At 43.0% G+C, this 25,660-nt stretch overlaps 1 protein-coding gene across 1 annotated transcript; it reads left to right on the top strand.

Moving 5' to 3' along the window:
* The first annotated feature begins 657 nt into the window (after nucleotides 1–657).
* LOC311105257 (nuclear factor NF-kappa-B p105 subunit-like) lies at nucleotides 658–25,569 on the top strand. The gene is made up of 24 exons (XM_084147347.1): nucleotides 658–994; nucleotides 1,580–1,620; nucleotides 1,921–1,996; nucleotides 3,065–3,111; nucleotides 3,233–3,331; nucleotides 11,299–11,447; nucleotides 12,701–12,864; nucleotides 14,576–14,734; nucleotides 15,669–15,773; nucleotides 16,760–16,851; nucleotides 16,943–17,081; nucleotides 17,263–17,406; nucleotides 17,611–17,709; nucleotides 17,807–17,974; nucleotides 18,107–18,248; nucleotides 18,475–18,589; nucleotides 18,693–18,894; nucleotides 18,976–19,145; nucleotides 19,347–19,449; nucleotides 19,597–19,733; nucleotides 19,966–20,035; nucleotides 20,166–20,332; nucleotides 23,514–23,643; nucleotides 23,769–25,569. Exons 2-24 carry the CDS (start codon nucleotides 1,585–1,587, stop codon nucleotides 23,858–23,860), a joined length of 2,805 nt encoding a protein of 934 aa, XP_084003473.1. The 5' UTR covers nucleotides 658–994; nucleotides 1,580–1,584; the 3' UTR covers nucleotides 23,861–25,569.
* Nucleotides 25,570–25,660: the final 91 nt, after the last annotated feature.

Raw genomic sequence — 25,660 nt, 5'->3', positions numbered from 1 at the left:
TTTCGGTTACTGGCACAACGCTCTTACACACTAAACTACCTGCCGCCTGTAGATCATTAATCCAGTGTGATGACTGTTGCATTCCATCAGATGCCCATATTATGCCATCTTAAATATGTTTTGTCACGTGAGCCACTAGTAGATCAATAATCCATTGTCATCAATAATGCAAAGCATAACATCCTCATATTATGCCAGCTCCAAGATGGGAAAAATACTTGTTTTGTCCTATTATAGTGAATTTAGGGATTATAATTCAAGAAAAACATATCAAGCTCACTTAGATCTTGTTGTGAAACTGTGTGTGTGTGCGTGTGTGCGTGTGGCTGTGAACTGTGTATGTTTGTCATGACTGTAAACACATCTTGCTTTCACAATTGAATATTTGCTAAACAGCACCCCGTTAGGCTACTGCAACCTCTGCAGCCTCACTCTTCCCGTGATATCAAAGTAATTTTTGATAAGGCGCGAAAATTGTATAATTTTGATTATGAAAGATTGAATAAGTGTGCTTCAAACTGTTTTACTTGGAATGATTTGTAGCTATCGTCTCCATCTGTGCATGAAAGTGCATCCTACTCAGTTTCAGAAAACATGCGATACCCTAAAGTGTTGTGTATTCGCGCATTAAATTCTGGAGGAAAGTGAAGCGCAGATGGCTTAACCGCGTTATGCGAGTGTCGGCTCACTTGACCGCAGTGAAATTTCTAGTGGGGAAGTCAAGTGTCTGAACAACTGTATAAATCGATGTTGCTGTCCTTTGGTGTTAGCTGGCACTGACATATTTAATCTTCGTTTACTGATGCAAACGTGTAACAAGTTATGTGTAATATGAACAATTTACCATAGATACTGTCAATGTTTTATTAGGTCAAATTAGTTCACGTCGCAAGTATGGCGCAATAATGTGCAAAACTCGACTCAACTGATTGGATTGGGACTGCCATTGCCTTGGACTTTCATGTTGATGTAGGAATCGCATTTGTGACCTAAGGTAAGCATTGGCTACAATGTTTCAATTTAATGAGTAACTCATTTAGAAAGTTTATTGATAGTTAGCTTAGCTACCGTTAGCTGGTGTAACCAGTTAGCTAACTAGCCTTGTCCACTTCCTCTTTATTAGCTAGCATGCATGCTAGCCAACTAAAATAGTTTATTCGACTATCATGCATGCTAGCCACAATCAAACAACGAAGTAGCTAGCTAGTTAGCTAGATAAAGCCAATAAAGTCAGGTTGCTCTTGTCTTTATTTAGTCATTATGGGGCTATTGGAAAATGTACTTAAGAGAGGGTGCTGCTTTAGCTAATTTATCTTGACACTTGTTTTAGTTAGCTATTAAACGTTAACTGGCTAGTTAGCTAACTTAAGTGGTTTGTGCACAGAGCATTACCAGTAGCAAATCCAAATGTAACGAAAACTGTTTAATCAGGCCACATTTGAGATTGGGTCAGATGCAGGAAATCACTGAAATCGTTAATTCCGTTAAGTCAATTTGATATACCTGTATGTAATATGCATATGTGCACTACTGCTTTATAAGCCATTACTTTTCTCAAGGTCTTTGTCTTCTCTCTCAGACACCATGGCAGAAGAGGAGCCTTACATACCTCACTCACAAGTAAGCTAGGTGTTTAATGTCCATGCTATGTCGACACGGAATCTCTGTATTTGTCTTTTATACATTATAGGCTATATCCTTTGTCACAGAGTTTGAAGCAGAAATCGATTTACCTATTAACCTATAACACTTCAGAACAACAGCCCATATTAAAGGAGAGGTTAACACGGTGGCTAAAGATGTCTCTTCATCTGACAGGTTTGCCAGTGTCTCTTTCATAGATGTTAGTCATACCTTCTACATTTGTCAGTGAAATTAGATTTCAATATCTTTGTTCTCTCTTGTTTTCTTTTCATGTAGTACAACTTTGACGTAGATCCACTATGGGATCCTCTGAATTTCCCTCCCGTGTCACACTCCAACTCACTCCGGACAGGTAAGAAGTCATGTGCCCCTTTATAAACCCCATTATGAGCCATATTGATTACCTGCACCCATCTGTCCCCTTCAGATATGCCCCATGTCTAGGCCTTTATACCCAAATAGAGATGAAATAGGCCTAACTAAAGATGTAATTTAATGAATGCCAGTGGTAGCCTAAAATTGGAGAGTGCTTTCACTGTCGAGCAAGCTCTTCTTGCCACCTCTGTTCTTTTATGAAAAGGTTGTTTTTCTAAACTCAGTTTCATGATATTGCAGAGTTGTAATGTAAACATAAAGCCTACTTCTCCTTCTCTGTGCTTTCACTTCTCCTTTGGTCTCAAGAAGGCTGTTTAATACCAAGGTTTAAGTGACACTAGTAGTAGTTGTTTATGCGAGGCTAGTGGTTGTGGGAATGGGCATATAAGGTTCAAGGTACTGCTACTGACTGCCTTTTTGAACTGCCCAGACATCTGAAGCTGTAAAAGACCATCAACCGTGAACAGCCAGATCCCTGATGAAGGTTGTCTGTTCTATAGAGATCTAAAGCCGAACATCATTTGGAAGATGAGGTTCTTGATTGAGGCTACATCAGTGGGAGGATGTGGCTTAGGCAGCGGGCCCTGCATTAGGCATGAAAGGGAAGAAGCTGGCTCAGCTAACAGTTGTTTGAGGACCAAGATGTTCTGAGACAGAGAGCAGAAGGTGTTTTGTTGACACGGAATTAGTAGATAGCCCAGGCCCCCATTCCTAAAAGGGCCATACCTTGTCAGTTTTGTTTCTTATCTGATTTAAAATACATCCTCTACCACAGCACCTGAGGAAAGTCATATGTTTGTTTAGTAGAGGGATGATCCTGGAGAGCTAGGCTATTAGCTGTGCAGGATTTTGTTCCAGCGCCGCTCAACACCTGATTCCGCTAATCAATGTCCTCACTGGCAGCTGATTAGTTAGCAGAATCAGGTGTGTTAGAGCAGGGCTGGAACAAAAGCCTGCTTGCACACCCAGTACAGAAGCTCTCCAGGAGGAGAGTTGGCCAGTCCTGCTGTAAAACGAACATAAACCATTGTTTATTTGTTCTTAGTTACAGCAGATGGACCCTACCTCCAAATCATTGAACAGCCTAAACAGGTAACCCTTTTCTTCAGTGCTCCTTCTCTCAGTCACAGCATAGGCTACATAAACAAGCTAATTTAACCACATTTCAAAGTGTACAGTTGAGTGTCATTAAAGCTTTCTATGTCTGTTCTAGCGGGGCTTCAGGTTTCGTTATGGCTGTGAGGGGCCTTCTCACGGCGGGCTACCAGGGGCCTCTAGTGAGAAGAACAGAAAGTCCTATCCCCATGTCAAGGTAAGTCCCACCAACATGTCCTTCCTTATGTCATCATTTCCTTCCTTTCTTCCTTCACGCCTTCCGTCCTTCCGTATTCCGTTCCTTAATGAGTTATTTCCCTCCTTTACTTTACTTTCTTCGTTCCGTTCCCTAATTGCCTGCTGTCTGTCCTTCACTCCTTCCTTCCTTTGATCCTTCAACTGAACAAGCAGAAGTAGAAATTCTGCTTGAGATTCCTAGGAATTTTCTGTCTATCATGTTTGAGATGTAAGTTTTTTTTGTGTATAAATTAATAAAGTTATGATCAGTTCCGCTTGTATTTCAAACTAACATTTACAGGCCCATCCTGACAGAAATCCTTTCATGGCATTTAAATAAATCCATTCTCTCTCTCTCACTCACTCACACACCACAAATATTAATTTATCTTAGGCAATTTGAACTATGTTCAGACTAAACTCTGGGAAATCACCTCTTCTCGTGCCTCTACATATTTTGCTCAAGTAGTAGGATTAGGTATTGTCACTTTCTCCAACCTCTCATTTGCCTAGCGTGGTTTTCTTTAAATACATTTGAACCTTTGTGACAGTAACACTCAACTCCTAACTGAGCCTGTCACTCAGCCAGTCAGCCAGCCAGTCAAGTCCTTACATTTACATTTCAGTAATTTAGTCATTCATTCGTTATGACTGAACTAGCTGCACAGGCTAAGAGCCAATAACCCTGAGAGCACATGTTAGAAAATTAGGTGTTTGAAAACGGGTATATAAATCTGACCTGCCATTTACTTTGTTTCAAGCCTGTTTGAAATTTCCTCCTGTGTCATATGGGTAATTACTAGGAACTGCTGAGTGGCGTCACCGACAGGAAACAGTGTTTTCAGCTCGCCCCCACGGTCTCAGACAGACTCACACATGAAACGACTGCCTCAGAGCGAAGAACATGGTGTCTCTCAAACCTGTTCTAGAGGTTGTGGAGGCACATGTAGCCCACTATCTGTGTTGTGCTTCTGTACAAAGAAGTTACACAGTACATTGATATGAGAGTTCTGTTTCTGTGCAACATATATGCTCCCCTACGTATTTATTTGGACAGTGAAGCTAAAGCTTTTAATATGGCTCTATACTCCAGCATTTTGAATTTGAGATCAAATGTTTCATATAAGGCGACAGTACAGAATGTCACCTTTTATTTTAAGGTATTTTCATACATATCTGTTTTACCGTTTAGAAATGAAAGCATATTATGTATCTTGTCCCCCCATTTGAAGGAGTCATAGATATTTGGACAAATTCACTTGTGTATTAAAGTAGTCAAAGGTTTAGTGTTTGGTTCCATATTCCTAGCACGCAATGACTACATCAAGCTTCTCACTCTATAAACTTGTTGGATGCATTTGAAGTTTATTTTGGTTGTGTTTCAGATTATTTTGTACCCAATAGAAATGAATGATAAATAATGTATTGTGTCATTTTGGAGTCACTTTTATTGTAAATAAGAATATAATAGGTTTCTGAACACTTCTACATTTAATGTGGATGCTACCATGATTACGGATAAGTTACAGAGGTACAGTGAGGGGAAAAAAGTATTTGATCCCCTGCTGATTTTGTACATTTGCCCACTGACAAAGAAATGATCAGTCTATAATTTTAATGGTAGGTTTATTTGAACAGTGAGAGACAGAATAACAACTCAAAAATCCAGAAAAACGCATATCAAAAATGTTATAAATTGATTTGCATTTTAATGAGGGAAATAAGTATTTGACCCCCTCTCAATCAGAAAGATTTCTGGCTCCCATGTGTCTTTTATACAGGTAACGAGCTGAGAATAGGAGCACACTCTTAAAGGGAGTGCTCCTATTCTCAGCTTGTTACCTGTATAAAAATACACCTGTCCACAGAAGCAATCAATCAATCAGATTCCAAACTCTCCACCATGGCCAAGACCAAAGAGCTCTCCAAGGATGTCAGGAACAAGATTGTAGACCTACACAAGGCTGGAATGGGCTACAAGACCATTGCCAACCAGCTTGGTGAGAAGGTGACAACAGTTGGTGTGATTATTCGCAAATGGAAGAAACACAAAATAACTGTCAATCTCCCTCGGCCTGGGGCTCCATGCAAGATCTCACCTCGTGGTTGCAATGATCATGAGAACGGTGAGGAATCAGCCCAGAACTACACGGGAGGATCTTGTCAATGATCTCAAGGCAGCTGGGACCATAGTCACCAAGAAAACAATTGGTAACACACTACGCCGTGAAGGACTGAAATCCTGCAGCGCCCGCAAGGTCCCCCTGCTCAAGAAAGCACATATACAGGGCCGTCTGAAGTTTGCCAATGAACATCTGAATGATTCAGAGGAGAACTGGGTGAAAGTGTTGTGGTCAGATGAGACCAAAATCGAGCTCTGGCATCAACTCAACTCGCCGTGTTTGGAGGAGGAGGAATGCTGCCTATGACCCCAAGAACACCATCCCCACCGTCAAACATGGAGGTGGAAACATTATGCTTTGGGGGTGTTTTTCTGCTAAGGGGACAGGACAACTTCACCGCATCAAAGGGACGATGGACAGGGCCATGTACCGTCAAATCTTGGGTGAGAACCTCCTTCCCTCAGCCAGGGCATTGAAAATGGGTTGTGGATGGGTATTCCAGCATGACAATGACCCAAAACACACGGCCAAGGCAACAAAGGAGTGGCTCAAGAAGAAGCACATTAAGGTCCTGGAGTGGCCTAGCCAGTCTCCAGACCTTAATCCCATAGAAAATCTGTGGAGGGAGCTGAAGGTTCGAGTTGCCAAACGTCAGCCTCGAAACCTTAATGACTTGGAGAAGATCTGCAAAGAGGAGTGGAACAAAATCCCTCCTGAGATGTGTGCAAACCTGGTGGCCAACTACAAGAAACCTCTGACCTCTGTGATTGCCAACAAGGGTTTTGCCACCAAGTACTAGGTCATGTTTTGCAGAGGGGTCAAATACTTATTTCCCTCATTAAAATGAAAATCAATTTATAACATTTTTGACATGCGTTTTTCTGGATTTTTTTGTTGTTATTCTGTCTCTCACTGTTCAAATAAACCTACCATTAAAATTATTGTCTTTGTCAGTGGGCAAACGTACAAAATCAGCAGGGGATCAAAAACGTTTTTCCCTCACTGTATAACCTCCCCTGTTATTGATAATGGTGAGGGGTTAGAAAGTCATTGCAGGCTAGGGATATGGGACCAAATACTGAACTTTAATACACATAAAAGTGAATTTGTCCAAATACTTATGATACCTTCAAATGGGGGGACTAGATACATAATATGCTTTCATTTCTAAATGGTAAAACAGATATGTATGTAAATACCCTCAAATAAAAGGTGACATTCTGTCTCCTCATATGAAACATTTTATCTCAATCCAAAAGGCTAGAGTATGGCGCCAAATTAAAAGTTTTAGCTTCACTGTCCAAATAAATATGTAGAGGAGGGTATATCTATAGCACAAATGTCTTTGTTTTCTACTAGGAATCAGTTTACAGTAATTGTTAGGTAAGTGTTAAGCATCAGTATCTCTGGCCTTTCAACCCCCATGTAGAGGAGGCCTGTTCTCAGTGAGAGAGCCTGGAGGATGCACAGACAGATTAAAAGGCTGAGTTCTCCTCAGCTCAGTGCTTGCATCCATCCCTGGGGGGGCAATTTTAATTTAATCTGATCTGCAAGACAAGGACAACACAATAGCAACGTGTGTGTGCTCTGTGCAAGTCAGTGACTCCACCATGAACTCTCCAACAAGACCTGAATTCTCACTGCAGCCTCACTTTTCACCTTGTAAAATAACCCAAATAGGTAACCAAGGTAGGAGTTATATTCTAGTCCTTATATTTTAGTTAACTGTATATGTATATGCTGTGGCTAAAGATGGGGTTGAGGAAAAATAAATTTGAGCGCAAAAGCAGGCTAGAGACTTTTCTAGGTAGGCAACTTCAAAATGTGTTTTTCAGTCTCACCCTCTGGCTATTGCATCTAACAGCACGTGCTGTTTTTAGGAACAGGGTTGGTTTTGTATGTAGGCCAATTTTGTCTCAGGGGAACCAGAAAGGGGCGAAGTGAAGGCCTAGTTCAGTGGCATTCGTCTACAGCAGGGTTTCCCAAACTTTTTCCTGGAGCCCCCCCGGGTACACGTTTTGTTTTTTCCCCTAGCACTACACAGCTGATTCAAATAACCAAATCGTCATCAAGCTTTAATTATTTGAATCAGCTCTGTAGTACTAAGGACAGCTTTGCACACTCTTGGCATTCTCTCAACCAGCTTCACCTGGAATGCTTTTCCAACAGTCTTGAAGGAGTTCCCACATATGTTGAGCACTTGTTGGCTGCTTGTCCTTCACTCTGCGGTCCGACTCATCCCAAACCATCTCAATTTGGTTGAGGTCGGGGGATTGTGGAGGCCAGGTCATCTGATGCAGCGCTCCATCACTATCCTTCTTGGTAAAATAGCCCTTACACCGCCTGGAGGTGTGTTGGGTCATTGTCCTGTTGAAAAACAAATGATAGTCCCACAAAGCCCAAACCAGATGGTATGGCGTATTCTTGCAAAATGCTGTGGTAGCTATGCTGGTTAAGTGTGAATTCTAAATAAATCACTGACAGTGTCACCAGCAAAGCACCCCCACGCCATAATACCTCCTCCTCCATGCTTTACGGTGGGAAATACACATGCATAGATAATCCGTTAACCCACACCGCGTCTCACAAAGACACGGCGGTTGGAACAAAAAATCTCAAATTTGGACTCCAGACCAAAGGACACATTTCCACTGGTCTAATGTCCATTGCTCGTCTTTCTTGGCCCAAGCAAGTCTCTTCTTCTTATTGGTGTCCTTCAGTAGTGGTTTCTTTGCAGCAATTCGACCATGAAGGCCTCATTCACACAGTCTCCTCTGAACAGTTGATGTTGAGATGTGTCTGTTACTTGAACTCTGTGAAGCATTTATTTGGGCTGCAATCTGAGGTGCAGTTAACTCTAATGAACTTATCCTCTGCAGCAGAGGTAACTCTGGGTCTTCCATTCCTGTGGCGGTCCTCATGAGAGCCAGTTTCATTATAGCGCTTGATGGTTTTTGCGACTGCACTTGAAGAAACTTTAAAAGTTCTTGACATTTTCCAGATTGACTGACCTTCATTTCTTAAAGTAAGATTGGCTGTCGTTTCTCTTTGCTTATTTGAGCTGTTCTTGCTATAAAAGGACTTGGCCTTTTACCAAATAGGGCTATCTTCTGTATACCTCCCCTACCTTGTCACAACACAACTGATTGGCTCAAACGCATTAAGAAGGAAAGAAATTCCACAAATTAACTTTTAAGAAGGCACAGCTGTTAATTGAAATGCATTCCAGGTGACTACCTCATGAAGCTGGTTGAGATAATGCCAAGAGTGTGCAAAGCTGTCATCAAGGCTAAGGGTGGCTATTTGAAGAATCTCAAATATAAAATATATTTTGATTTGTTTAACACTTTCTTGGTTACTACATGATTCCTTATGTATTATTTCATAGTTTTGATGTCTTCACTATTATTCTACAATGTAGAAAATAGTAAAAAGTAAGAAAAACCCTTGAATGAGTAGGTGTTCTAAAACATTTGACCGGTAGTGTAGTATTAATTTTGACAAGGAAGCATGTGTAAGATTTCAAAGTGGTTAGATGGCGTACGATTACCTCCCCCTGTGTCAGCCTTTGACAGATCAAGTATGTTGTTTACCTTCTATTGTTAGATCTAGACTATGTTGGCTTCCTTTTAGTCAGAACAGAACTCTGTGAGACACTGGTCTGTGTGTCATAGAAAGTGATTCACCTGCATGAAATGCGTATGTGATCACTGAAGAGAAATGCACATTGTCTTTTCTGTGAAGAATTGGTGACGGGTAAACTGAGGGGTTTCCCGTGATGGGTAAGCCAAGGAGTTTTGGATTGGCCGGGAAACTTTAGCTGAACTGAACCTTTCACCGTTGTTTGAAAATAGCTCTGGTCACGTATGAAACAGTGTGCAAAGGCTGAGGTTCCCAACCTACCCTAAACCTGTGTGTCAAAATCTGAGCCATGTGGAACACTGTTTTCATCCATGCTTTCCTTCATGTTTTCATTTGGTCGATTCATCACTCAGGTATTGTTTACCGTTTGGACTGGCATTTTCAACCATTTTGAATGCTTGTTGCGTGTGTATGTGTGATTGTATGTGTGTGTTTTGTTGATGCAAGAGTTACTCATTTCCCCCCTAGAGAAAGTGTCTGAATAACCACATGACACACAAAACACAGTGACAGTCACACTCCAGCGCCTAACTGAGCCTGTCAGTGACAGTCACACTCCAGCGCCTAACTGAGCCTGTCAGTGACAGTCACTCCTTCTCCTAACTGAGCCTGTCATTGACAGTCACACCCCAGCTCCTAACTGAGCCTGTCACTCAGCCAGTCAGCCAGCCAGTCAAGTCCTTACATTTACATTTCAGTAATTTAGTCATTAAGTCGTTATGCCTGAACTAGCTGCACAGGCTAAGAGCCAATAACCCGGAGAGCACATGTTAGATTTGACAAAATTGTATTTCATTACACAAAACACCACACTACCATACTATGTAAGCATGAGAGCGCCTAGCAGTCTGGCTATAACCCAAATAGGTAACCAAGGGAGGAGTTGTATTCTAGTCCTTATATTCTAGAAAACCATATAAGTATATGCTGTGGCTAAGGACAGGGTTGAGGAAAGAGACGTTTGAGCTCAAGAGCAGGCTAGAGACTTTTCTAGGTAGGCAAATTCAAAATGTGTTTTTCAGTCTCACCCTCTGGCTATTGCATCTAACAGCACGTGCTGTTTTCTAGGAACAGGGTTGGTTTTGTATGTAGGCCAATCTTGTCTCGGGGAACCAGAAAGACGCGAAGTGAAGGCCTAGTTCAGTGGCATTCGTCTACAGTAGGTGTCTCCAACAGCTGCCAGTAGCTCGCAGCCCACCTATGAGTAACTCGCCAATCAATTCTGAAAGTACATGCATTTTTGTCATGTGTTCCATCGCAAAATGTCAAACATAAAGCTCCTGGCTATCATTGGCTACTATCCAATCAAAGTCACATTGACATTATCCCACCCCTGGTTAGCCACGATTGGTTTAAAAAGCCAAACTTAACACAATATCTGCCAATTAATTTCCATCAATATTGCCCCCGTCTGTCTGTTTTGGTTGCGCGTTTGTCTACTACTCTGTATGTGGGTAGACAGAAAGACTTTCCCCAAAAACATTCTCAATTAAATGTTCATCGCAAAGTAGGCTTACCTGACATAATTATATCATGATTATTTGTACCATTTGGGTGGCGATTGTTTTGCTAACTCTGTCATGACATGTGCTTCAGTAGTAGGCCTAACAGCATAAATATGGCTAGACCAACACATTCCTCTCTTGCTAGATGCGCAATTAAAGGGGAATTCATGTTTCTCTATGAATACTTGTAATATTGAGAGTAAAAAACTGGAGAGAAAAATCCCAAACCAGGAAAGATAACAACAGAAAACAGAATTTGGGAAAATACTAAATATATTTTTATGTGGCATGTCATGCCAAATAATGTTTATTAACCATTTTACTGAGGAGTTTCCCGTGACGGTATGCCGAGGAGTTTCGGATTGGATGGGATCTTTGGCTGAACTCAACCTTTTACCGTTGTTTGAAAATATTTCTGGACACTTATTAAGAAGACTGAGTTTCCCAACCTACCCTAACCCTGAGTGTCAAAATCTGAGCCATGTGGAACACTGTTTTCATCCATCCTTTCCTTCGTGTTTTTATTTGGTCGATTCATCACTCAGGTATTGTTTACCATTTGGACTGGCATTTTCAACCATTTTGAATGCTTGTTGCGTGTGTGCGCCTAGCAGTCTGGCTCCCGGGGCTGTAGTTTTAATATCTGGTCTAAAAAGTGTCTCCCTCCCTCTTTGCAGATCTGTAACTACCAGGGGATGGCGCGTGTGGTGGTACAGCTGGTAACCAACTCTAAAGATGCCCACCTCCATGCCCACAGTCTGGTGGGCAAGCAGTGTGACAAGGGCATCTGCATCGCAGACCTACAGCCCAAAGACTCCAGCATCAGGTGTTTGTCTCCACTTTTCTCTCTCTCTAGCTAACACACACACACACACACACACACACACACACCAGTTAGCTTACCGGTACATTTAACAGCTTTTAATATGCTTACTTATTGACAACATTGCAGAAATGTCAGGACTTCCTATAAGATGATTACAGGTCCTTCCTTTGATATCCTATGTATTGATGTCATTTCTCACTTAGGGTTTCCCCATCTAACCTGAACGTACTTTGTTGTGGTGTTATCTTGCATGTTTACGAAGCCCTCCCCATTAACATCCCGTATATGGGTTGAAATGGCAGATTTTGTCATTGCTAAGCGCCTAAATTAGAACGCAGTGGCTGTACAGTAACATGCTATACATGATGTCAGAGCTCAGGTTCTCTGCTTCACAGCGCTGTATCGGTTTTGACTGACAGCCATTATAAACTTGAGCACATGTGTTATACCCTGGGTTGTCCTGAACAGAATGAGCCTATGTTTGTCGTATTGTGAAGAAAACTAGCCGCGGAACAAGCACTTGAATGCACTTATGACTCCTTTCTATGCGCACCAAAATTGCAATCTGTTTGTCTGAAGTGCCTTTTGAAAGCCTAACACTGTAAGATCGTATTTTATCATTTAGCTAGCCATGTTGGCAATATAATAAGCTTTCAAATGATGCCCACCTGACCCAAATTGTGATTTATAATAGAATGTTTTTGGATTGCGTAAACAACAACAGTAATTGTGTGATGGTGGGGACGCTGGGCTGTGTTCCAAATAAACAACTGTGTGTGGTCGCTTCAGTTCCTCAATGGCAAAGCTAGGAAAGCTAAAAAAAATAAGCTCTTTATAGTTGAAGGCTCTGTCCTTGAGTCATAAAAGTGCATTGACATAATTTCGGAACTGTGCACAGTTTGGAGAGGTGTGTGGGCACTTGGAGACACTAGTTAGACCTCTCACTCAAACCCTTGTAATCATTGACAAATGCTGTGAAAAGTACAGTATATGTAAATTGCACATAAAATCAACAGTGTAATGTTTGGATTCAGTCTTGTGTCAGGTGAACTGTTGTATCCTCATCCTTGGTCTGATCATTTCCCCATCATCTCCAAGGTGTTCTCTTTCAATTGCTGCCATGGTCATGCATATGCTTTTCATAGTTCTTCTGTTAGAAACATTTCAATTTGGCCGTATCCATATAGGCCAATTTCCACAAGTGTAAGGGGTTAAAAACATACCACATATAAATCAATAACTCCATGTGACAGTTTCCCCAACTTGGGCATCCTCCACGTGACCAAGAAGAACGTGAGTAAGACCCTGGAGGACCGTATGACTGAGGCCTACAGGATGGGCTACAACTGTGGTATTGTCATCCAACCCGAGATGGATGCCTTCCAGGGAGAGGTCCGCATCCCCCGAGAGCTCACTGGTCAGTCACCTTTAAGACAATGGACTGAATGAATATATTTCTCCAGAGCACTAAGAATATTTTTTGTTTTGCATACAGTGCCTTCAGAAAGTATTCACACCCCTTGACTTTTTCCACATTTAGTTGTGTGACAGCCTGAATATAAAAAGTATTACATTGATAATTGTGTCACTGATCTACACATAATACCCCTTAATGTCAAAGTGGAATTTTGTTATTAGAAATTTTTGCAAATTAATAAAAAATGAAAAGCTGAAAAGTCTTGAGTTAAAAAGTATTCAACCCCTTTGTTATGGCAAGCCTAAAACATTTGCATAAAAAAATCACATAATAAGTTGCATGGACTCACTCTGTGTGCAATAATAGTGGTTAACATGATTTTTTTAAATGACTACCCCATCTCTATACCCCACACATACAATTATCTGTAAGGTCCCTCAGTCGAGCAGTGAATTTCAAACACAGATTCAACCACAAAGACCAGGGAAGTTGCCTCACAAAGAAGGGCAGTGATTGTAAAAAAAAAAAAAAAAAAAAAAAAAAGCAGACACTGAATATCCCTTTGCGCATGGTGAAGCTGTTAATTAGGCTTTGGATAGTGTATCAATACACCTAGTCACTACAAAGATACAGGCGTCCTTCCTAACTCATTTGCCAGAGAGAAATAAAACCGCTTAGGGATTTCACTGAGGCCAATGATTTTAAAACAGTTACAGAGTTTAATGGCTGTGATAGGAGAAAACTGAGGATGGATCAACAACATTGTAGTTACTCCAAAATGCAAACCTAAATGACAGAGTGAAAAGAAGGAAGCCTGTACAGAATAAAACAAATATTCCAAAACATGCATCCTGTTTGCAACAAGGCAATAAAGTAATACTGTACAAATGTGGCAAAGGAATTAACTTTTGTCCTGAATACAAAGTGTTATATTTGGGGCAAATCCAACACTACAACAAATCACTGAATACCACTCTCCATATTTCCAAACATGGTGGTGGCTGCATCATGTTATGGGTATGCTTGTCTTTGGCAAGGACTGGAGTTTTTCAGGATAAAAAGAAACGGATTGTAGCTAAGCACCGGCTAAATCCTGGAGGAAAACCTGGTTCAGTCTGCTTTCCAACAGACACTGAGAGACGAATTCACCTTTCAACAGGACAATAACCCTAAAACACAAGGCCAAATCTACACTACAGTTACTTACCAAGACGACATTGAATGTTCCTGAGTGGCCTACTTACAGTTTTGACTTAAATCTGCTTGAGAATCTATGGCAATACTTGAAAAAGACTGTCTAGCAATGATCAACAACCAACTTGACAGAGCTTGAAGGATTTTAAAACAAATAATGGGCAAATGTTGCACAATCCAGGTGTGGAAAGCTTTTAGAGACTTACCCAAAAATACTCACAGCTGTAATCACTGCCAGAGGTGTTTCTAACATGTATTGACCCGGCGGTGTGAATACTTATCTAATCAAGATATATTAGTGTTTTATTTTTCATTTGTTAAAAAAAAAAATAATATCCTTCTACTTTGACATTACAGGGTATTTTGGTACATTGTTGGCATCCATTTTAACCCCACTTTGTAACACAACAAAATGTGTAAAAAGTCAAGGGGTGTGAATACTTACTGAAGGAACTGTATGTGAATTTATGCATTGCCTGCTTCACATTCAACCTTCACATATGGGGTGTGTGTTCAGATCACCAGAAAAACCTGATCCACAATGCAGCGTCCTACCAGGCTAAAGAGATGGACCTGAGCGTGGTGCGCCTCATGTTCACAGCCTTCCTCCCAGACAGTGACGGTGGCTTCTCCCGTAGACTGGACCCCGTCATTTCAGACCCCATCTTCGACAGCAGTAAGTCACTAACAGCCACATAGTCACTTAGCGCCAATTCCACCAAATGTTTATAACATCTGCATATGCAACTCAATTCTCCCATTGACATCAATGCATGATTAATGCAAAAGTCTGGCTAAAGTGGTTTGATCTCAAGTTAGGATTAGGCCATTTGTGCTGTGCTTTCCAGTGCACTCTGACCCCAACAAAACAATGACTAGCTAGCTAGCTAAAACAGTCTTTAGCCATGACCCAAATGGTCCACCATTTTGTTTCTTCTTTACATTATCAGTGAAGGGTGGTCTATCTATGACAAAGGTCCCTCACCTCACCATAGAAACACACCATATTAGGCTACATGCTACCCAGTAGCAACAAGACCAAGTGCCTCAGCTTAATGAAACTCAGGAAGGTACTATTGTTTAAACAAATGAATAGAACCGCTCTCGTGCCTTTATGCAGTGCATCATTGAATTCACGTTTTTATTCACAGAGTTTAAGATGTATTGAAATTAAACCATATATGTGTGCCCTGGTTTCATTTGCCTAGCTCTGTGAGTGTATTTTCCTCTACATCACATTTGTCACTCGGCTTCCTCTCCCAGGCTGAAACTAGGCCTCCACTTTAAATGTTGATGCCAGCCCTTTACTGCGTGAAAGTATCCACACAGTTTGTGTATGTCAAGTCTTTTCTTCTTCACATTTGGGGTGTCTGTGGTTTCTTGAAATTAGAAAAGATTTAGAAGAGAAACAAATAAAATGGTGGTTTGAAGTTTGATAACAAAGGGCAATTTCAAGGATTTGTAAGGCATCCAATAGGGATGATGCACCGCAAAGAATAACGTTTTTTTAGTTACCTATTAGCTGTCAATAAATGTAATTCTGCCTGCACTAAACAGAAGATCTGAGCTGACCTATTGACCATCTCTCTATTCCCTTGTCCTGTCTGCAGAAGCTCCTAATGCGTCTAACCTGAAGATAGTGCGGATGGACCGAACAGCTGGCTGTGTGACGGGTGGAGAGGAGATCTACCTGCTCTGTGACAAGGTTCAGAAAGGTACAGTAGTTCCTTTTTCACACTCCAGAGCTGAGTCAAACTTGAGCCGAGCTGTACTCCGCCGGCCTGGTTACGCATCCACCATAGTTGCTGGAACTGTGCTGGAAAGGAAAATATCAGAGCCGGTACAGTTTGGCTCTTAAAATCAACACGGTACATGTCTCTCTGTGACATCATCATTCATCACACTACTACTCATGAAGGAAGTCCTCCAGCCTGCTTTTCCAACCTCAGGGAATTCCCCATCTGTTATGCAAGTGTAGGAGGAGGAAGAGTTATAGTGGCGTATTGTGTTCTCGCAACCTTTTTTTGTTTGTTGCTGCATTGGCCTGTTGGCAGTACGTCAACAACCCTGGAATGAAAGATCCTCTCTTGGGACAGAAGTTCAAGTCTCTGTTGGGCTCTGCTGTTTGACTTCCAAACAAAGGGCCTCATCTCCAGTCTACAGTATTTCTACCTCACTGTGTATCATTCTTAGGAGACTCAATCAGTGATATCCTATTCCTGTCCTACAGGCTTTTCTTTCAGCCCAGCACTAAAACACTTAATTCAAACAATCCATACTGAAGAAGACAATGTTCAATGATTCTTTGAAATAGGTGTGTTAGTGTTGGGTTGGAACATATGCCTGCATACACAGTAGCTTTCCTAAGACCGGAGTTTCCTTGTCGAGGAAATATACAGTGCAGTCAAAACATTTCTCTTGGATATTCAAATACTTCTGTCTGGAGTTGTGGGGCACCATTTCCTTGTTACCTTGGAAAGATGTTGACATTTACTTGTGGTTCCATGACAGATGACACATGAAAGATATTCAGTAACACTTGAAGGCTTTATTCACAAACTTGTTGGTTTGGATGATAAATAAGTATTTTTTCTAGTGTACTTGTATTATCCTCCAATATCTTTCACAACACCAGTTTCTTACTTTACTCATAGTTTAGAAGTGGGGTTGTGACAGTGTACCTTTTCCCCTGTCGTGACAGATGACATTCAGGTGCGCTTCTATGAGGATGACGAGACAGGGCTGACATGGGAGGCCTTTGGGGACTTTTCCCCCACTGATGTCCACCGACAGGTCAGTGACACACAAATGTTACATTTCCTCCCCTGTAACAGTACTATAACCTAACCTTGAGTAACATCTCCACCCCCTTCCCCCTCCACAGTTTGCCATTGTTTTCAAGACCCCCAAATACAGAGACCTGAACCTCCAGAAGCCCACCTCAGTGTTTGTGCAGCTGAAGCGTAAATCGGACAACGAGACGAGCGAGCCCAAGCCCTTCACCTACCACCCGCAGATCATAGGTGAGCTGTTCTGAAACATCCCCAGACCTGGTCCTGGAGACCCCTTGTGCATGCTGGCCTCCATCCCAACCCACTGTAGTTTGTGCCATTCTTAGGGCACAGAGTTCAAATTGAAAATAACCCATAATTCTGTCATCTGTCAAGTCAATCCGCTCATCTTGCCCCTGGTCTTCATCCTCAGATAAGGAAGAGGTGCAGAGGAAGAGACAGAAGACCCTGCCTAACTTCCAGGACTACAGCGGCCAAGGTGGAGCAGGGGGCCTGTACCGGGGAACAGGGGGAGGAGGCTCCTCTGCTGGGGGAGGACCCGGCTCCGGGGGAGGAGGTACACCAAACATGTTTCTTATTAGTCATACATTTTTACATAACAGAATAAATGTAATGAAATGTGATTTAAGGTGAACGAGACAAGCCATGTAAACTTCAAATGGGTAGTGTCTAACAAAAGTCCAAAACACAAGATAAAGTACCATTTCAAAAGCTTTATTGTCTATTTAGGCTAAAATAACAACTTTTGATTATATTTTAGGTTTCTTCCAGGGCTATTCCAGCTACAATAACTACGGCACCGGCTATAGCGCTGGCTTTTCCCCTGGCATGAGTGGTGGCGGGGCGGTCATTAAACATGGTGAGTGTGTTTCTGTATGTTTTCCAGGGTTTAGAGATCAATTCTGTTTGAGTTCAGGATAGGAATGACGCTCAACCCATGTTCCCTCTCGACACAGCTCCACAGGGCAGAGCGGAGGACAGTGGTGATGACAGCGACATGGATGATGACCTGGCCTCAGGGGCAGTGGTGGGCGTCCGAGCCAAGTCAGAGGATGCCTCTGCTGGGGAGACGAGTGAGGAGAGAGGGGGCGGTGTGGAACTAGGACCAGGGGACAGGACTGGAGGTGAGGTCAACAGAGACATTTGTAAAGTGATTACCCAGAGTGAGTCAGACTACTGTAGGATGTCAGTGTGTGTGCTGGAGGCCAGGGTGTTGTGTATCCAGTTAATGACAATGTTTTTATATTTGTGTAAAGAGTGTGTGCTGGAGGCCAGGCTGGTGGATGTTGCTGAGAGGCAGGCTGAAGCCCTCTTCCAGTACGCCGTCACTGGAGATGTCCGCTACCTGCTGGCTCCACAGCGCCAGCTCATGACGGCTCAGGACGAGAACGGTGACACGTACGTCCCCTCTCCTACCACCCAACCTATCACTTCAGACCTAATTCTAACGTAAACATAACTGTCACTACATTTTTCTAACTTTTCTAACTGCATTGATTTGCCTCCGTTTTGTGTCCATCTGCATTGAGTTTTGCATTGATGCCAATGGGATATATAACCATGATATGTGGCATAGTTTCTCCAGTAGCACATGCCAATCTGTGCATGTCCTCTGTTTCTCCAGTGGTCTCCATCTGGGAGTGATCCACAGCCAGACAGACGCAGTCAGGAGTCTAGCTCAGGTCCTCTCTGTCCTGCCTGGAGAGGAGGTCCTCAACATGAGGAACAACCTCTACCAGGTAACACACACACACACACACACACACACACTGACGAGCCTGGTATTTCTGTGGTAACCTGAGGCAGTAAAATCAGAACCCCATATTTGTCCCTCTATCCCAGACTCCTTTACACCTAGCGGTGATAACCCAGCAGAAGGCGGTGGCTGAGGCCCTCCTATTGGCTGGGGCTGATGTCACTCTGTCTGATCGCCACGGAAACACAGCTCTTCACCTGGCCGCCCAGCAGAAGGAGGGAGGGATGGTGGGATTTCTACTGCGACACAGAGAGGTAGTGGAACTGGTGGACCTCCCCAACGCAGCAGGTACAACACACAGAAACACACACACACACACAGTACAACGTGAAGCGTCCACTAGAGTATGACAGTGCTTTTATCCTCCAGGACTGTGCTCCCTCCACCTGGCAGTGCTGGCCAACAGCCTGTGTTCCCTCAGGGACCTCCTGGTGAGCGGTGGCAGTGTGGAGGTCCAGGAGAGGAGCTGCGGCCGCACAGCGCTCCATCTGGCCACTGAGCTGGACAACGTCTCCCTGGCAGGCTGCCTGCTACTGGAGGTACGTACCGTAGAAGCCTTGCCTACCTCCATACCTACCACCCTGCATCTTTCTACTGGCTGGCATCTTGAGACTAAGCAGAGTTGGGCCTGGTCAATACCTGGATGGGAGACTAGCACAACCCAAGTAGCCCTTTCCTTGTGAGGGTCGATGGTCGTGTGCGTAAGACGTGTGTGTTGACAGTGTTCTCTTCCTCCCTAGGGGAATGCTGATGTGGACTGCTGCACCTACAACGGTTCCAGCCCTCTCCATATAGCCACAGGGCGGGGCTCTGTCAAGCTGACCGCTCTCCTCATGGCTGCAGGTGTGACTACGTTTCTTCAAACTGTCGCCTTTGTGCAAATGTCTCAATTTGATGACTTTGTCTTGATGTTTGCTCTGTAACTGCCCCTTTTATAATATTGTCCAAGCTCAAAGACAGAAATGACTTTATAAATCTTTTCATGTCTAGGTGCCGATCCTCACAAAGAAAACTTTGAGCCCCTGTTCTTCAGAGAGGATGACTGCTGTGTGGATGAGGAAGAGGAGGAGCAGGACGAAGGCTACATCCCAGGGACAACTCCTCTCAACATGGCTGCCACTCCTGAGGTGGGTCCCGCGTGCACACACTTTGATGTTTTTGTCATTAAGCTCCATGTTCTACTCTCTGACTAATATTGCTACAATCCTTTCTCACACCTTTTAATTTTTACTATGAAAGTCATTTTATGACTGTACGAAACTACTGGTGTGAATTCAAGAGTTGAAAGCATTTTTGAGAATTGACTTTTGATCAACTGGAATGTTCGCTAAATATTCTCCCTCTTCCTTGTACTTCTAGGTGTTGGAAATTCTGAATGGAAAAGAGTACAAGCCAGAGACCAACGCCTCAATCTTCGTCCCCCCTCAAGGTTGGCTCATGCACTTCAGTGTTAACGAACCCCTTCATTGTAATCTCTACAGCTTAAGCCATAGGGTTCCCCTGCTGTCTCATCTTGGTTCTTGTCCACTGTGGAGTACAATGGTGTCATATTTCTGTAGGTGACATGCAGAGCCTGGGCTCAGACACAAAGCGGGCACTATGCCAGGCCCTGGAGTGCCCGGAGAGGGGCTGGGAGAGCCTGGCACACACGCTGGGGCTGGGCATCCTCAACAGCGCCTTCAGACTCAGCCCCTCCCCTGCCAGCACACTGCTGGACAGCTACGAGGTACACGCACACACACACACACACACACACACACACACACACACTATCCCAACCTAAGGCAAAGACATGAGGGGGAAATATAGGGCTCGTGAGTCACACAGACATTGTAAGATTGAAATTTCACTTTCATAGTCTCTCGTCTTTCTTGGTCAGATTTCTCCCACCTTAAATTAAAATCAGAACAGAAAGTGAATGAATATGTTCTCATAGAATCTTGGGGACTTTTTTTCAACACTTCCATTGAATTTTGACTCAATTGTTGAATGATGCTGTGCGTCAGGGCCCCCACTGACCCAGAGGACTGGGTGATCTCGCTCTCCGAGGCTGACGTGAGTAAGGTCTTAAACACTCTTATGACCGCGAGGCCGGACGGTATTCCAGGGCGCGTTCTCAGAGCATGCGCATAACAGCTGGCAGGCATATTCACGGTCATTTTCAACCTCTCCTTGACCCAGCCTGTAATCCCCACAAGTCTCAGGAAACCACCATCATTCCAGAACTCTAAAAGGCTACATGCCACAATGACTACCACCCAGTAGCACTCACATCTGTAATCATGAAGTGCTTTGAAAGGCTGGTCATGGCTCACATCAACCCCATCATCCCAGACACCCTGGACCCACTCCAATTTGCATACCGCCCCAACTGATCCATAGACAACGCAATCTCAATTACACTCCACACTGCCCTCACCCACCTAAGTAAGAGGAATACCTATGTGGGAATGCTTTTCAAACACTACAGTTCAGCATTCAACACCATAGTCCCCTCCAAGCTCAGAACCCTGGGACTGAGCACCTTCCTCTGCAACTGGATTCTGGACTTCCTGACGGGTGGTGAGGGTAGGCAACATCACCTCCACCACGCTGACCCTCAACACGGGGGGTGTGCTTAGTCCCCTCCTGTACTCCCTGTTCACCCACGACTCCAACTCCATCATCAAGTTTGCTGATGACACGATGGTGGTAGGTCTGATCACCGGCGGCGATGAGATAGCCTACAGGGAGGAGGTCAGTGATCTGTGGTGCCGGGACAACAACCTCTTCCTCAACGTCAGTAAGACCAAGGAGCTGATCGTGGACTACAGGAAATGGCGGGCGAGCATGCCCCCATCCACATCGACGAGGCTGCAGTGGAGCGGGTCGAGAGCTTCAAGTTCCTCGGTGTCCGAATCACTAAGGACTTAAAATGGTCCACTCACACGCGCACAGTCATGAAGAAGGCGCCTCTTCCCCCTCAGGAGGTTGAAAAGATTTGGCATGGGCCCTCAAATCCTTGACTGGCTGCATCACTGCTTGGTATGGCAACTACACCGCCCTTAATCGCGTGGCACTACAGAGGGTGGTGCTGACAGCCCAGTACATCACTGGGGCCGAGCTCCCTGCCGTACAGGACCTCTATCAGGCAGTGTGAAAGGAAGGCCCAGAAAATCTTTAGAATCCAGCCACCCAAGCCATACTGTTCTCTGTGCTTCTGCACAGCAAGAGGTAACGGTGCATCAAGTCTGACACCAACAGGTTCCTGAACAGTTTCTATCCCCAAGCCATAAGACTGCTAAATAGCTAACAAAGTGGCAACATGGACTATCTGAGTTGACCCTTGTATTTAATTTACATTTTTGCACTGTCTTTATGCACACTCACAGGACTCTACACACTCAGGCACACTGACACTTCAACACACTCACTCACTCACTCACTTAATTTGCTCACACACACAACACGTACACACATTTTTACTGACTCTACACACACTCGAAGTCATCATTTACGCTGCTGTTACTCTATTTATCATATATCCTGATGCCTAGTCACCTTACCCCTATACATATCTATCTCTATCTATATATATGTATTTTCTTGGTATTGGAACTGACCCTGTATATACAGTGGGGGAAAAAAGTATTTAGTCAGCCACCAATTGTGCAAGTTCTCCCACTTAAAAAGATGAGAGAGGCCTGTAATTTTCATCATAGGTACACGTCAACTATGACAGACAAATTGAGGGGAAAAAATCCAGAAAATCACATTGTAGGATTTTTAATGAATTTATTTGCAAATTATGGTGGAAAATAAGTATTTGGTCACCAACAAACAAGCAAGATTTCTGGCTCTCACAGACCTGTAACTTCTTCTTTAAGAGGCTCCTCTGTCCTCCACTCGCTACCTGTATTAATGGCACCTGTTTGAACTTGTTATCAGTATAAAAGACACCTGTCCACAATCTCAAACAGTCACACTCCAAACTCCACTATGGCCAAGACCAAAGAGCTGTCAAAGGACACCAGAAACACAATTGTATACCTGCACCAGGCTGGGAAGACTGAATCTGCAATAGGTAAGCAGCTTGGTTTGAAGAAATCAACTGTGGGAGCAATTATTAGGAAATGGAAGACATACAATGAATGGGGCCATGTATCGTGAGATTTTGAGTGAAAACCTCCTACCATCAGCAAGGGCATTGAAGATGAAACGTGGCTGGGTCTTTCAGCATGACAATGATCCCAAACACACCGCCCGGGCAACAAAGGAGTGGCTTCGTAAGAAGCATTTCAAGGTCCTGGAGTGGCCTAGCCAGTCTCCAGATCTCAACCCCATAGAAAATCGTTGGAGGGAGTTGAAAGTCTGTGTTGCCCAGCGACAGACCCAAAACATCACTGCTCTAGAGGAGATCTGCATGAAGGAATGGGCCAAAATACCAGCAACAGTGTGTGAAAACCTTGTGAAGACTTACAGAAAACGTTTGACCTGTGTCATTGCCAACAAAGGGTATATAACAAAGTATTGAGAAACTTTTGTTATTGACCAAATACTTATTTTCCACCATAATTTGCAAATAAATTCATTAAAAATCCCACTATGTGATTTTCTGGATTTCTTTTCTCATTTTGTCTGTCATAGTTGACGTGTACCTATGATGAAAATTACAGGCCTCTCTCATCTTTTTAAGTGGGAGAACTTGCACAATTGGTGGCTGACTAAATACTTTTTCCCCCACTGTAGCTTACTTTACTTTCTCTTGGTCTTATTTCTTATCTATTTCTCGTTTGTTCTACTTGATTTTATAGTACTACTGATATTGATTACTGTATTGTTGGGATAAGCACTTGCAAGAAAGGCATTTCACTGTACTTGTGCACGTGACAACTTGATAAGTAACACTTCTATGCCACCGTCTGTAGGTGTCTGGAGGAATGGTCAAGGGCCTTTTGGAGGGACTCAGGACTGTGGGAAACTGTGCCGCTTTGACAGTACTGCAGGGGGCACTGTGTGAAACAGAACAGGCTCCCCAAAGCACCACAGAGCTCTTAGGTAAGCTCAAAAACAACTCAGCCAGTATACCTTATGTGATTTCAATAGAATAATCTGGGATAAGAAGTCCCCTGCTCTTAACCCCTCCCCCTTTATCTCTCGCTCTCTCTCTCTTTGTGTTGCAGGGTGTCTCTCAGAACGTGTGTGGGATCTGAAGCTGGAAGGATGGGAGGACAGTGGAGTTTGTGACAGTGGGGTGGAGCTCTCCACAGCGTGACAGACAGATTGGTCCATTACATATCCTGGCCCTGCCTATGTCAGGATTTCATGAAGCTTCTGCCTCCTATAAGCAGGCGACAGACAATTTCTCTCTGAAAGGGACAAATCCTACAAGCACACCTCCTCACACATCATGCTAAATATCCTCACTTTTCTATTTGGCCCAGTAATGTTTTGAAAGTGATTTTTGTATACGTGAATATAATGTGCAGGTTATGTTTGAATAATGTTTGCATAATAATCTATTTGAATCTTGTTGTTTGTATAAACATCATGAATGGGTTTTATTCAGGGGAAAAGGTGTTTCCAAGGTAACAGCATGTAGTATAAATCCTTAAAAATAAGGGCAATCAAATAAGGCATTTCAATAATTTTTAATTTATGAAAAATAAATTGACCAAAATAATTATTAGATTCAAAATGATATGATCTGACATTTTCTCCCCACACTACAGTTAATTTAGTCATAGTCAAACATGCAGCCAATTCTAATAACACATTTGTAGTATGGCCCTCCGGACCTTGTCAAAGACCGTGTGGCCCCGGGGCAAATTTATTTCCAACACCCGATTTTATAGGGCAAGGACCCCATACGGAATGGATTTTAACTGTAAGCCGCTTTGGATAAATTATATTAAATTGTCCCCCATATACAGCAGTAGTATGCTGCCAAAAGGATAGCTCATTGTTATGAATCACCCACTCATAAAAAGTGATTACGTAGCTATGTAAATATCACATGGATATGCTAAACATGGATAGATTGGTGACTGTACAATGGTTTGTTTTGGAACCAAGCAACCACTAACACCCCCCTCCTGCAATGTTTTTGTATTGTGTACATCAAATTACATTTACTATGGAAGTGGTGCTACCAGTCATTTTTAGGTATGATGGATTATTGCAATAATCATGAAGCATACTGTCTCCTCCACTATGCACATCTGTTAAGAGCACAATCCTCATCCTGGACTACAGTACAGAAACCACTTTTGGATAGCCTTTAGTTCATTCCTGTGTAGACAAGTGGGGCGGCAGGTAGCTTAGTGGTTCAGAGCGTTGTGCCAGTAACCGAAAGGTCGCTGGTTCTAATCCCAGAGCCGACTGGGTGAAAAATCTGTCAATGTGCCCTTGAGCAAGGCACTTAACCCTAATTGCTCCTGTAAGTCGCTCTGGATAAGAGCATCTGCTAAATGACTAAAACAAAACAAGCTTTCATCTTACCAGACAAACTGATGTTTTCTCCATTGATGGCTGTGTTGAGTTGGGGGGTAAACTGATTTTTGGAAGCCATTTGTTTCTAGTTTTGTGTAATTTTTAGGTGTAATAATGTTATGATCACATTCATAATCAGGTTATCGAGTTCTGCTTCAAGACAGTGGTGAAGATGTTGGAGATAAATGGTGCATTATTTTCTTGTGTTCTTTAGTTTCTTCCCCATTTTGTAATGAAGTATTCAGCGTCCCCATTGATATTTCATGTTATCAACAGCAGATGAATTGAAAGACATTTGTTTCATTCAAACTGTTCCAACATCTTCCTGACAACACTGGCATTTTTAGAGATTAGAATTTGTATCTGTCCCAAGCCAAACGTTTGATAGGCACTGCATCACCTTGTGTGGGGCTTCAATATTTATACCTGTACCATGTGAAACAGCTTTGTACAGTCAAAAATGTTTGCTTTTTAATAAAATTGTTAATTGTGTGCGATTTATTTTCCACATATTTTAGTAGCTACATATCAAATTGTATGTGTCACACGTGTTTAGCAGATGTTATAGCGGGTGTAGCGAAAT

The sequence above is a fragment of the Coregonus lavaretus genome, assembly GCF_964263955.1.
Source record: "Coregonus lavaretus genome assembly, chromosome: 29".
NCBI lineage: Eukaryota > Metazoa > Chordata > Actinopteri > Salmoniformes > Salmonidae > Coregonus > Coregonus lavaretus.
Note: the sequence above shows the minus strand (reverse complement) of the source record. Positions and strands in the feature narration are given on the sequence as shown.